The following is a 14339-nucleotide window of genomic DNA, read 5'->3' as shown; positions in this document are numbered from 1 at the left end:
TTTGGATCTATCTGAGTGTTTTTAAGTTGTATGTTGCAAGTGTTCAATACTTTATTGTTAAGTTGTATGTTGCAAGTGTTCAATACTTTAAGGATCTGGTAACACAAATATTGCTTCATGTTCGTGCTTGGAAGTGTAAATTACAGAAATAATACATTAGAATATGTAATTAACAGCTTGGTAATGGCAGAGATTATATTCAACAATTGTTTAATTTTGTTTTGTGGTCATGTTTAGACTGTTAATCTAGTTGCGATTTGCACACTGGCGGATTCCAATATCCGTCCACTTGATATGATTTACATAAACTTTTCATCCATGCGCTCCCTGTGGTATGCTTTACGTTTTATAGCTTTGATTTGATCTTATTACATATGTTGTAAACTATTCCACTGTTTTTTTATGTTTGATTATATGAAGTATCTCATTCACTTTTCCACTTGTGAAGTATATGGGAAAACCATTTGTAACTTCCTTCCCCAAGATAGCCAGATAGCCCTTTGCAACAGTTAAGGATTCAAATAAGCATCTGTTCAGAGTAACCTATAATTAGTTTGGTTAATGCTGAAAGCTCTTCTTTTTGAAACATGTTTGTTTTACACAGTTGTGATTGGCTAACCTCACTAGATGCTGGTGGTGTATTGGTTATATATGTGTAAACAACTAAAGAATATATTGATTGATATGTTCCTAAATTTCTTATGTCCTCTAATGTGAAAATAGAACGTTTGATTAGGTGAAAACTATTATCTGGATGGGTTGGTTAACGGGTCAAAAGATACGTTCATGTCATCTTTTTGGAATTTATTACTAGAACTATATTATCAAAATAGAGGTAATATACAAAACGGCTATTGATGATATCACAGATTATTAGTTATGGATAAGTATTAGCACATTTAAATTATTACATAAGTCTTAAAAGTATTAGATCGGCTTAATGTTATTTTATTAGTACTATCTTTTGTATTTAATCAGGGGAATAAGTTGCCTCTCCTAGAAGTATTCGGATTAGGGTTTTTTTAGTATGAATAGGGCTTTAGGGTTGTTGTAATTTTTTTTTGGGTAAAGGGTTACCCCGGTGATTCTGTATATTCACGACCAAATAAAACAAGTAGTGTAGAGAGTCTACACTAGTTCAATCATGAGACATGCCTCATGAAAGTAGCAAAACCGTACAACCACTAAAGGAAACGAAAAACAAAAACAACGTGACTACTAGACTAGAATTTGGTGTATCGCAATTGCAAATCGACCTCTCAAATTTTGATTAAACCTTTATCTCATTATACTATCACATAATTTTGAGTGCTTTGATTTAATGGTTGTTGTATGAGAAAATGTTGTGAGTTGTTAAATTTATTTATAAAACTTGAAATTTTGGATTATAACTTTGTACACAATTAGTATTTGGTTATAAGCAATGAATATGGATTGTCTTGAAATTTTGGATTTATAACTTTGTACACAATTAGTATTTGGTTATAAGCAATGAATATGGATTGTTTGTGTATGTGTGCACGCGATGCCTGTGTGCATGTTTTTCTTTAATACCAAGTATGACTACATCACAACCTAAAGAATGACTCGTGCATATGATCAAATTTCTGATTAAATGTTTGTACTTAACCTTAAGTTGAGATGAACAAATTTATTTATCGTATTTATAAGATATGTTATAAAGCTATCTTAATTTCAAAATTCATTATTATAAGTAGTTGTTTTGGAGGTAAAATTTGGACATTTTAGAGTAACAATTGGTAGCAAAGGCTAGAATATCGTGTTCGTGGGTTGAACCCAAACACGACAAAAACCCCAAAATCCTGTAACTTGATTTCTTTTCGTATGTTGTATCAACACTGTTAAATGTAATATAATATATTGTAAATATTTCTATGTTAGGATTCGTACATGAAAAGTTCAACCTCACATATTTTGAGAGAATGGGACATATAAATTGAGAGGAAGGTTAACGTGCATTACGGCTTAACGTACACCACGTATGACAGTTAATTACGCACGTTCATTTTAAAATCACGCACGTTATAACTCAAAAATCCAAAATCACGCATGTTGAAACACAATAATTATGCATATTGAAAACATTAATCACGCATGTTATAGATCAAATCACGCACGTTGTCGTACGTGAAGTACATTAAGCCGTAATGTACGATATACTTTGATTGCAAGTATGGTTAGGATTAGGGAAAGTGTAGAACATCAAACATTTTCACTTAAAATTACAACCTTTTTGTCCCCATTTAACCCAAAATAGAATGGACACATTGCATTCTTCTATAGACCCATATAGATCTTATGCCTAAAATAAGAAGATTGTTACAACTTAAATCACCCACTAAAAGTGTAAAAACTTTAATAAAACAAATGGCAGCCTTTACATTAGAAGGGATCTCAATCCATTTACTATATTAAATAAACCTTTGAATCAAACGCGAACAGACATCTAATAGAATAAGAACATCTTCTCATTTGGAGAACCTTTATAACTTTTGTGGCTAGATGTGGCAATCTTGACCCAAAGGCTTTCAAATGGGTTAGTTTGGGTTGCTTTTAAAATTATATGGGTTAGTTTGGGTAAGCTATTTTAACTAAACGGGTCACAACGGGTCAATTGAAATTCCATCTTGTTATTTTCGGGTCAAAGTGGGTCGTTAACTTTAAAGAAATGGGTCGATGTGGGTTAGCACCTTAAAGAAACGGGTCAGATTTCGTATCAAAATGAGTTTCGGGCCAACACGGGTTTCCGCACGGGACGAGTTTCGGATCGCAACGGGTTTCAGGCCGACACGAGTTTTCGCACGGGACGGGTTTTAGGCCGACACGAGTTTCCGCACGGGACGGGTTTCGGACCGCAACGGGTTTCAGGCCGACACGAGTTTCCGCACGGGACGGGTTTCGGACTGCAACGAGTTTTAGGCCGACACGGGTTTCCACATGAGACGGGTTTCGGACCGCAATGAGTTTTAGGCCGACACGGGTTTCCACACGAGACGGGTTTCGGATCGGGACGGGTTTTAGGCCGACACGAGTTTCCGCATGGGACGGGTTTCGGATCGCAACACGGGACGAGTTTCGGATCGCAACGGGTTTTAGGCCGACATGGTTTCAATATTTTCAGTTTTTTTTTGTTTCGTTTCGGTTTTTTGTTTCCGTTTGGTCGGTTTATTCGGTATTTTTCCATCTTATGACCTGATATTGAGTTGACACATTTAAACCACCTTACGAAAATGGTACGATGAGTTGTAAATATTGAAATAGTTTTTAAAGTAATTTGAAAGATGTTCTTCAATAAAGAAAGCAATGGGTATCATGCATGAGTGCACTCAAATTCTATTAGAGAATCTGATGGTATTTGTTGTGTATTCCTCATTGTTTCAGAATGACAAAGGAGAAAAAGTCAAATGGCGATGTTGACTTTGGTAACCTGAAGATTGCATTTCTGTTTATGATCATAACTAGGAAGATCGAAAAATGTCTGGGAGATTGCATTTCTGTTTCTATTAGGTATTTATTCTGTGGCCATGCGAGTGAATTGGGTATCAACGTTTCCCGAGTAGAATCTTTTTTTTTTGAAAGGATAACTTCATATAAAAACTGGAACACCCAAGAACCGAGCCCGAAACCAAAACTACACAGCGCAACTACAACTACATAATTACAAATTTACACCAATCCGACCAAGAAATGTGAGAGAACTTGGACCTATACTTGAACCATAGAAAACCCAAAGATCTCACCTCGCTAAAGATGTCCTCTACTTTAACCAACGACTCCGAAAACATGGCCTTCTTCCTAGCCTTCCAAATGCACCAACCCGCCACTCTAACAATACCTTGAATGGCCGATTTTTCCGACGCACCGACACTGCAGTAATTGTGAGCCTCCAAAAGATCCATGACCGAAAAAGCAAAAATGTTAGGAATGCGACACCACCTACGAGATGAAAAGGTGTTCCACAGATTCCGCAACGCATTTGCAAAGCGGACATATACCGTCACCAACCAAAATACGTCTTTTAAGAAGAGCATCCGCAGTCGGAATTCGGTTCAATTCAGCCCTCCAAATAAAAATATTGCACTTCAAAGGAACCTATTTGCACCAGTCAATCACATGGTTGTTGCTGAAGTCGGATCTGCTGACCAAGACTTGCCTAACCGACTTGACCGAAAACGAACCCGAGTCATTACCCAACCAAATCCATCCGTCCCTGCGATTGGAGAGAACCAATGACCACAACTTATCTTGCAATTTGCCCAGCTCTTCAACCTCAACGTCGGACCCCAGATCATATCCTGCGAGTAGAATCTAATCCAACTCTTCACATACAACATATAAAATATTTTGAAGTTGAAGAATTTTGCAAATTTACATTTTGTACATAATTATATATTAATCAAAATATGTTAATCTCCTCATAAAGTTGATAAGAACTTATTGATGAAAGCCAAGGAGCACATTGCCACCAATAAGATACCTGCTTTGAAGACAGTTAACAAACAGATGTAGATTTTAGGTTATGCAAATCCAAATATGTCATCTGAGGTCAATCCTTCAATAAACAGTTACCGACTCAAAAGTTATTTGCAAATAGAAATGACTGAGACCTAGCAATGAAGAATAAATAAATAGTCAAATCTTTATCTAAAAAACCTGCATGCATAATAATCAAGTTAAACTATTCAATTACTACGATATAAAACCTTGGGTAACTTTTTTTACCTCAATACTTTCACTTGTCAATCTTGACTGTATTCTCTCTATCAATAAAACTTCTTCTATGACTTGATCATCTTTCGCTTTGCATGCTGCAGCTTGATCCAAATAGAGGAAATATTGCAAAACTAAGTAGGTTACATTTCTATTGTCCGACGCTAAAGAATGTTGTATAATTCTACAGGCTTCTAGTAACTTCAACTACATTTTGTTCTTCTGTTACAACTAAATATGAGGTTCTCGGCATCACATAGGGTTTGTGAGCCTCTGGAGTACTGTAGTTGAAAACAATTTTTTTGTTCCATGAAATTGCATAAGATGGATTTATATTAATATTCATAAATTATCTACACCATGCCTTATAGCACAAGTTAGCCACATGCACGACTGTGAATCATACATGGTTTTTCCAGTAACTAAAGTGATTCTTTTTCAACATCAACATACACAAGTAACCATCCTTTAAACAAAAAAATAAATAAAAAAAATACTCCATATTACTTCTGTTACATTTTTGAATTATACAAGAACTTTCAAATCGATTTTGACTATACAAGAATTCGTGTTAACCTTGACTACTTGTGGTTCAGTTGAGCAAACAAGCCGGGTCATGGTTCAGTGTTCTCAGAACCATTCCAAAAAGCATGAGTCGGGCTGGTTATTGAAAAGAACCCTCCAAGTAAGCTCCAACATTTTTATATAAAATTCAACCGGTTCCGAGTACATAAATCAACGGATACGATTCACGTTAGCAAATGGCTCGGGAACGGCTTTTCGGGTAGCCTTAGCAGCCACTTCCGGGCTCCCAAAAACATTCCAAAATCTCAGCGTCTCGTCTCCTGCAGCAGTTGCCACTGTACACCCATCCGGGCTCTGCAAACAAATCGGATTATAGTTACAGATCATTGTTCACAACTATTGACCATACAAGAAATGTTACAACTTTAGTGTTGAATATTTACCTGCGCCATGAAAAGAACTCTCGATGTATGCCCAGTAAGCTCGGCCATTTTAACCATTGACGGATACTTCCACAAAGTCAACTGGTTCTGAGTAAAACCATGTGAACTCAGCAGCTCACGCTCATTTTGGTTCCACAAAAGCGCACACACCTGGGACCCGGTGTCCACCGAGTTCAAGCAAGCACCGGTGTGTGTATTCCAAAACTTTATACTCTTGTCACCACCACCACCACCGGACGCAAGAAGATTACCCTGAAATGGACACCAGGCAAGTGCTTTCACTGCAGCTGTGTGATCCTCCAGCCGGTGAAGCCATTGAGTAGGTGAATTTACAGAAGCCACTGATCTGTCCCAAATGTGTAAGAGATTGTCGTTACCACCGCTAGCCAACTGTTGACCGGAAGCTGACCATTTTAACCCACAAACCTCCTGGTGGTGACCGGAGTATGTTTCCACTATATGTGCTCTAATTCTGACATCGTTATTTACTATCCGGCCATCCATTCCTCCGGTTGTGAGAATGTGGTTGTTCCAATCCATTGATCCGACCCGAGATTGATGGCACCCTCTCAACGTTCTCGACTGTTTGTTACAAAACGATTAATTTAGAAAGAAAAAAAAAAGATATAATCATAAAGTTCTAAGGACCAGATCAGTACCAGTTTATTTGAGGTGGAATCCCAGAGTTGGACTTCCGAATTGTTTAAACCGACTGAGATGTGGCGGCCATCTGGTGCCCACTTAACACTCGTAACTGGACCCACATCGTCATCTACAGTCACAAGTTCCGACGTGTTACCATCTGCAGCATCCCATAGATACACCGTATTTCCTAGGGCAATAGCGAGGACGTTGCTGCTCCCCCAATCTAACAGATTCAAGTAGTAATCATCTTGAATATCAGGCGCATCCAATGTCCTTTCCGAAGTCTAGAACCAAAAAACAACACATTTTAGGACTTTAAACAATAACACAATTTTGAATTTAATCACAAACAGATGTTTTAAATAATCACCTGGGGGATGTATCTACGGGCTTTTACTGGCTTCGCCTGCTGCACCGAAGACCACTCGCTTGGAACCGCATCTGTTGGTGTCGGAGGCTTGTTCCTGAAAGCTAGAATCCTGGTTCTGTTCATGTTGAGGCTGTCCGCCAACTGCTTCCTGTACGCTTCCTTCGCCGGTGAGCTCGCAATCGGATTCTCCTTACCTTTTCTGGACTGTGTTAGCATGTAATGCGCGTAATCAAAATCCATAGCTGATCTGTTCGGTATGAATCTATCCAACTACAAACAAAACCCTAATTCAGTAACCAATTCAATCAAACAAAAAGCCCTAATTACGAAACAGAAATTACGTTTTCTCTAGAACTTTTTCTTTGAAGAATTCGGTCTCGTGATTGTGACTTGGTGGCTGGAGAACAAGTTACAGATCCTGCATCCATGATATTAGTAACAACAGAGATAGATATAAACGTATAATCAAATATCAAAGATGAAAACTCCTGCAAAAAAGAGGTTAATATACAACAAATGAACAGAACTCAGATTAACAAAACAAAAATCAGAAGTAAAGAGCGTGATTAGATCAATGGAGATTTGAAGAATGTAAGAGCAATTGTGTGATTAAACAGCGAAATTTGGGGGTTTATATATATATAAGAAAAAAAAAACTAGGGTTTTGAATGGTATTTAGGGTTTGTTCCGGCGGTGATCAAACGGCTAGTAAGTAAAAAGTAGCCGTTGTAAACTTCTTTTGGGCTGGGCTTATGGCAAGGAAACGAATGGGCCAGGCCTAAATGACAGCTTTAAATTCGCTGCTACCCATCATCTGTAACCCGAACCGAGTCCCGTTAACCAGACCAAAAGCCTCATAAACATGTGAACCGGACCTAGGTGGCGGTTTTTTTGGTTGGTCAGTCTAGGTGTAGAGTCTAATCAAGGAGATAAAAATATGAAAAAGATTTTACGGGGATTAGTTATTATTTCGTGTTGGTGTATATGGAAGGCTAGGAATGAGTTGGTGTTCAATCAGACTAGGAGAAATTCTCAAGAGATTATGATAGATATCAAATCGAGAGGTTTTGGGTGGCTAAAAAATAGATCTTCATGTAAGTATTTAAGTTGGAGGGAATGGTGTAAATATCCTATGTATATGTTGTAATTTGGCCCTTTGCCTGTTTGGGTCGGGGGCGTTGTTGTGTATTGGCCTTTTGCCCTTTGGGTCGGAGGTTGGTTTTTAATCAAGTTTTATTTTCAAAAAAAAAAGGTGTAGAGTGTATATGGGTCAGTTTTGAGCTCAAACCGAAACAAATCCGAGGTTTTTCGGTTTTAGGAAACTGATTGGTTTTAGTATCTAGGTTTCATGTATTTGGTTGGTTCGCCTTTTTGGGTCTAACAAAGTTGGTCTAGATAATAAATATGGCCTAAAACTTTTGGTATTAAATTTGGGCATGAAGCTTTTGGCTCAAAATAATAAGTTTGGGTCATACATTCAATAATAATGGATTTTGAGACCCCCATATGATTTTACTGAAAACTGAGTTTAAAATCCGTTAATGGGATTTGATTTTGTAATGAGGTATTAACAGAAAGCGGACTTTAGCCTCCAAGTTTCAAAAAAAAAAAAAAAAAAAAACAAAAACAAAACCGAACCATTGGTTAATAGTTCGGTCGGATTTATCGGTTAATTTGATCTTAATCTAAATCTAATAATAAGAAAACTGAATGAATAGTGGCTTGTAGATGGCTGATACTCTTCTATTGGGCAAAATTTTTTCAAGCCACGTGTGGTGCTTGTGTTAAGTGTACTTGCCACTCATATTCAATGAATAGGTAATTAACTAGGGATGAGCAAAATGGACCCGGTACCGGTACCGAACCGGTACCGAATTTACCGAACCGGGTACCTTTTCGGTACCGACTTTTGACATTTTCGGTACCGGTTCGGTACCGGTATATACCGGTTTTTACCCTTAAATACCGGTACCGGTACCGAACCGTACCGTACCGGGTATATTCGGTACCGGTACCCACTTTTGAGGATTTTCAGTACCGGTACTTTCGGTTCCGGTACCGGTTCGGTACCGGACAGTACCGAGCTCATCCAATTAACCACGTTCATAGAAGAAAAGAAAAGCTGAGGTTGTTCTCTCCCATCTTCATTCAAAGATGAGAAAGAGAAGCTAGAAGGCGATGGTCTCAGGTGCTTTAGGTCCGGTGAGAAGGGGAGCTGCATCGGAGGCTAGGGTTTCGAGCAGGGGTTTACGTGCCGCCACCGCTTCAGCTCGGCCAGATTTCCGAGGACTTGAAAGCTTACAGCGACAATGATTCTTAATGGCCTCTTCCTATGGCCATCAAAGGCGCTTGTCCTTTGGGTCAGACCAGTGGTGATGGTGTGGTGGTGGATGACGGTTCCACCGTGACCGTGTGATGGCGGTGGTAGGCTGGTACGACTGGGGTTCTAGGGTTGCTATGGCAACCTCAGATACTTGAATTGGTGCTCCGGGGAAGTCGGCTAGGTTTCCAGCGTGAATTCTGGTAAGCCCTTTTTGTCTGCATGTCTCCATTTTCTCTAGATTGGCTCATTTAGTAATGATCGAAATGTTTGGGTTGTCCACCTTTGTTGTTTTAGGCACTTTATTCCCGTTCGTAGCTACCGTTCGTCACTTTGTCATTTCCGTTCTAATCTTGATGTATATCATCCACGAATCATACATCACATTAGTGTTAAATCTGCCAATATTGTTGATGAACCGTTTATTTTTTTTGAGTATCCAAATACATTTTTTAATGGTCTTCAATGTACATATACAGAGTGATATTGAAGATTGAGTTTGTGTGACTTTTGTATAAACACACGTTTCAATAGAAGATGATGGGACTAAACCTGAATCGAAACCATCACATATATCTCAAAGCTTGAAGGAGAGAAAGACAAAGGGAAGATAGATTTGTGGCATAGATAGGAGGTAGCATGTACTTTTTCAGCAAAATCGCAAAGGCGTAGGTTAACTTTCATACTTAATATTGTAAAGATGAGTTTGAGTTCGTGTTTTGTAGTTGTAACTCAATTTTTCCATTTCACGCTAGGGTTTTAGTTCTTAGAAATGGTTTAATTTCATCTTATTTGAACCCTAATTTTACTGATGGTTGTAGAATTAGGTCAGTTAACATTAATCTGTTTTACTTTAGATTTTATGCAATTTCGTTTCTTTAGTATAAACTATTGAATGTCAATAATGTTTTTGGTTATCTTTGAAGGTGTATAATGCATATATGCCATGAACCTGAATCTCGAGGTGTTAATTGTGTACATTGGGTCATATCAAGGTATGATATTTGGTGCTTTTGTCTTCTTTCGCCATACCCCTTCTGATAATATGTGTGTGTAATCCGCATCAATGTATGTGAGGGTTGATTTTGAGATTGTATTATTTGTCGGGGGAGTTATTTTTTTAATCTAAAATGTTCGTTGTTCCACACCAATGGAACACCATAATCCTTCAGTGGCTAACTTTGTCACTGAATCACCACTTTTAACTGGAGTAAATGTGTATTATAATTCTTTTATTCAGTACCAAAGTAGGCTTGAAAATAATGGGAACTTCTCTTCACTGATGGAACATTGTATTGCAAGGTCAGTCAACATACACGGATGTTCAAAATTGTTGGGCCATTCACAATTGCAGATTACTCAAGGTAAATCAGTACCCTCCTCCACCGGCCTTCATTTCATTATTTTACAAACATAGTGATTCACATAAAGGTTAGATACAATCATGTGGTGTATGAGGTTATAATGCAGGGTTTTATCCGTCTTTCATCACCATCCAGATGATAAAATTGCTGGTTCAACTGATGTTGCCATATCAAGGAGAGATATTGGCAACCCAAATCCAAGAAAAAGTACCTTTATCTCTATCCTAGCCATAGATACGCAGCATGTTCGTTCTTCTAAATCAGATATTAGAGATGTATAAGTAGATAATCAGGTCAATTTGACCCCATACGCTAAGAAAAGTAAAGGTCAAACTCCAGGTATGGGGTCAAACATTTTAGATGACTGGAAGCCGATGGTTCGAAGATGATAAAGAGCCTCCCAAAGGTGGTGGTGGATGTGAATGTGGTTAAGTGGAGCGACGACCGTGTTTATGGATTGACTAGGGTTCATGTGAAGTTCCGACTTTTCTTCCGGTAAGCTCCTTTACACTTGCAATTACATTTTTGTTAAATCGGCTCTTTTAATGATGATTTGGACAATTTTCGGTTAGATTGAAGTTCCGGAAAAAGAGGTGTCATCAGCTGAACATAACTCCTTTGGGTAGTGTTCTTTCTTCTTGAACAATTAAGGTATACTTTCTATTTGCATATAATGTTTTGTGATTTTAATCTTGCTTAAATCGTTCGGTTTTAAACCACAGGAAAATTACATAGTAACCCTTACATTTAGATTTACTTTAATTATATGACATTCTCATAACCTTAGCAATGTGCATACGACTTCTAAACAAGAACAATGCAGCAGCCCTAACATACGAACCAGAGTCTACAAAATGTCACACACTGGTATGTTTCTTCTTTACTTATAGCATTTTTATTTCAGTTGTCTTCTTTATTGTTGCCTCTCATACGACAGAAGTGGTAGAAGCATACTCTTTTTGTTTATAATCTGTGTAAAAAATCAATTGTAATTATCTAATGTGTTTTTTGTATAACACTGGTGTGGGACACTTATTAGAAACTTCTTTTATTATAGATTTATGGTATAGCCAGTTCAAGTTTTTCAGCACCATTGACGTGGGAATGGCTCCAGGAACTCATTTTGTTAAAGCATGTATTCCTTAGAATCTTCAAGTTCAAAATCTTTAAAATTTTACAAACAGATTATAAATCAACTTAATACAGATTTAGTTCCGGATAGTAATGGTTCAAGCTGAACAACTCAAAGCTTTGACTTCAAAGTCAAAATGATTTACATGCAGAAACCCAAAAAAAAAAAAAAAAAAAAAAAAATCACCATACTACCAAATTCACTTGAAAGATTAATGATTTACAAGAACCTGAACTGTTGATCCCTTTTCAACAGTGGGTAGTGATGTATGAATCACTTGGCTAATCTATTATCTTGAATAATAAGAACAAGATCTTGACAGGCTGGGACTTGGTAGGCGGGTCAAACACATTAGGTAGAAGATCTTGATAGGCTGGGACTTGGGGTCAACATGTGCAATTTATACTTTCATATTGAAATGAGTCTGGATGGGCATTATTGTACTTCCAAGATAATTTAGGATGTCAATCGTCTAGAAACACAAGAGAGTAACCCCGTTTTAGTTCGTGTTACTTTTTTGTTATTTGACATGTTTTGTCATCCTTATAGAACGATTTGGTTTAGCGCGTCGCAACGCGCGCGGAGTTTAAGACTAGTTTAGTTAAAACCAAAATTTCTTGTGCTACTCTCTTGGGCATCAGAAATTGATTTCACTGTCAATAAAAAATATAAAACTTATATGGAAATAAAGGAGAAATAGTTTTTTTAGATTCTTTTCAATTCATCTTTTTCTAAATAAAATTGGTACATTGTTACTATGAAAATAAAGGAAAAATTGTATTTTTAGATTCTTTTCAATCCACCTTTTTCTTCGAACACTCACAATCAATCAACGATAAAAACATATTTCTTCTTGACCCTACTCCTTATGACTTTACTCATTTTTAGCCGGAGCTAAGGTCGCATGGCGTGGGGCAACTTCTCCAGCCACCCCAGTTAGGTGGCGCCCCCAACACCTAGCATGCTCTGCCATATGAAGGCGCTATGGTTGCCCCACTATGTTGACGGCGAGCGTTAAAGGGGGAGAAGGTGGTGATCAACCAATCAAATTTGTTTTTATATGCCTAACTAGGTTATCACCCGTGAATATTCACGGGTTCTGATATTTAAATTTTAATAAACACAACTGTATATATATTTTAAAAAATGAATAATGTGTGACGAATAAGGTATATTAATTAAATGTTAACAACGTTAAGAGTTTCTAATCAAATTCAATAAGCTTCTCAATGTTACTACATCTCATCACGAAATCTCAACCAACTACACACTTGTAATCGTATTAATAGCTAAACATGTCATTCGTTATCCATCATGATAGATATCAAGAAAGTGATCATTATGCCTTGCTATCAATGGTCACTGGCACCAACTCTTGCGTTCTTGATCCATTATGCGGTAAAATTGAAAAACACTTAAAATGTAATCTTTAAATTGTTTTAAGAGCAATGAATAGTTTTTTTTTATTTTTTTATTTTTAGTTATAAATTTAAAGAAGCCACAACTTTAACACACCCCATTTAATTAAGATAAGTAGAATACGTTGATGATATGATTTAAAAATCACCACAAATCGTAATTATCTATAGAAATAGAGGATAGAATGGACACATGGCATTCTACTTACTTGGGTATGCCTAATTCTTCTATAGACCCATGTAAGATCTTATGCCTAAAATAAGAAGATTGTTAAAACTTAAATCACCCACTCTTCTATAGACCCACGTAAAATCTTATGCCTAATATAAGAAGATTATTACAACTTAAATCACCCACTAAAAGAGTTAAAACTTTAATAAAACAGATGGCATACCCTTGAGAAAAGAATCTAGGAGCCTTTACATCAGAAGGGTTCTTAATCCATTTACTATATTAAATAAACCTTTGAATCAAGGGCGAACATACATTTTTAACGGCAACCACACTTATATATATATATATATATATATATATATATATATATATATATATATATATATATATATATATATATATATAGGGCTTGGTTAGATAAGAAACCCCTTCTTTTTAAGAAAACTATGGAAACCCATTCTGAACCATTGATTAGCTTACATCTAAGTTGATCAAAGGCCATGATTATTTTGGTGTTAATAAAAATAAAAGGAAATACAAAAGACTGCCAACTTGTACCATCCAAGGGCATTTTCGGTAGGTAACATAAACATCAAATCACCATAAAAGCTTCTCTTTCTCTTACCTCTTTCTCTTTCCTCTTTCTCTTTCCCATTTCTTCTTCCCTTATCTTGAAGACAACCATAGCCACAACCATAAAAGCTTATCTGGACGGTTTGAAGACCCTTCTTCGTGTTCAGGTGTTGTTGATTAGAGAAACAATAACCTTTAGAGAGAGAACGATGACAAGATAAATGTTTTTAGAGAGAGAAAGTTGATGTTTTAGAGAGAGAAACAACAATCTTCATCATGTTCATCTATAATCTTTATTTTTTTAGAGAGAGAGAGAGAGATTTGAATGTTCAAGTGTGTGTGAGAGAAGAAGGTTTGAAGACCCTTCTTCGTGTTCATCGGACGGGTATAGATCCGGTAAGTGTTCTTGAAATATCATTTCACACTTGATTTTTTGTTGAAATGGTTGTTAATATGTTTTTATGTGCTGAAAGTGTTTTAGTAATGGTTAATGGGGTATCCATGGTTAATGTTCATGTATTTTAAATAAATCAAAAACTTTAGGATGAAATTTTGAACGAGTTTTTTTTGTTGGTTTGGTTGCTTGTTAGGGGCTTTTGATCTTAACAGTAGCTGTTCTTATGTTGGTTTGGGTTGCTTGTTT

General features: G+C 36.9%; 1 protein-coding gene and 1 long non-coding RNA gene across 20 annotated transcripts; one reads left to right on the top strand and one right to left on the bottom strand.

Moving 5' to 3' along the window:
- Positions 1–5183: 5183 nt before the first annotated feature.
- LOC110884818 (cell division cycle 20.2, cofactor of APC complex) lies at positions 5184–7406 on the bottom strand. Its single transcript, XM_022132531.2, has 5 exons — positions 7056–7406; positions 6715–6984; positions 6359–6628; positions 5700–6281; positions 5184–5610 (listed from the first exon to the last, which is right to left on the bottom strand). The coding sequence occupies exons 1-5, from the start codon at positions 7140–7142 to the stop codon at positions 5467–5469; spliced, it is 1353 nt and encodes a 450-aa protein (XP_021988223.1). The 5' UTR covers positions 7143–7406; the 3' UTR covers positions 5184–5466.
- Positions 7407–8829: 1423 nt separating this feature from the next.
- Positions 8830–11619, top strand: LOC110884819. 19 transcript variants are annotated; one of them, XR_004870583.1, is made up of 7 exons: positions 8831–9237; positions 9514–9702; positions 9961–10029; positions 10342–10893; positions 10971–11049; positions 11212–11265; positions 11456–11619. It is a non-coding gene; the product is annotated as an uncharacterized LOC110884819 (long non-coding RNA). The 19 variants fall into 19 exon arrangements; XR_004870579.1 differs by having other exon boundaries at positions 11186–11265; XR_002561580.2 differs by lacking the exon at positions 11456–11619 and having other exon boundaries at positions 9514–9668; positions 10342–10398; positions 10505–10893; positions 11186–11454.
- Positions 11620–14339: the final 2720 nt, after the last annotated feature.

The sequence above is a fragment of the Helianthus annuus genome, chromosome 10 (assembly GCF_002127325.2).
Source record: "Helianthus annuus cultivar XRQ/B chromosome 10, HanXRQr2.0-SUNRISE, whole genome shotgun sequence".
In the NCBI taxonomy this organism is placed as follows: domain Eukaryota; kingdom Viridiplantae; phylum Streptophyta; class Magnoliopsida; order Asterales; family Asteraceae; genus Helianthus; species Helianthus annuus.
The sequence above is the reverse complement of the archived record's forward strand: the minus strand, read 5'-3'. Positions and strand labels throughout refer to the sequence as shown.

Bases quoted from the DNA above. Each gene is read 5' to 3' on its own strand.
- LOC110884818 (XM_022132531.2), bottom strand. From the start codon at position 7,142: ATGGATGCAGGATCTGTAACTTGTTCTCCAGCCACCAAGTCACAATCA. The intron at 6,629-6,714 runs GTGATTATTTAA...TTTTGGTTCTAG, and splicing joins CCCGTAGATACATCCCCCAG to ACTTCGGAAAGGACATTGGA. The intron at 5,611-5,699 runs GTAAATATTCAA...ATTTGTTTGCAG, and splicing joins GAGTTCTTTTCATGGCGCAG to AGCCCGGATGGGTGTACAGT.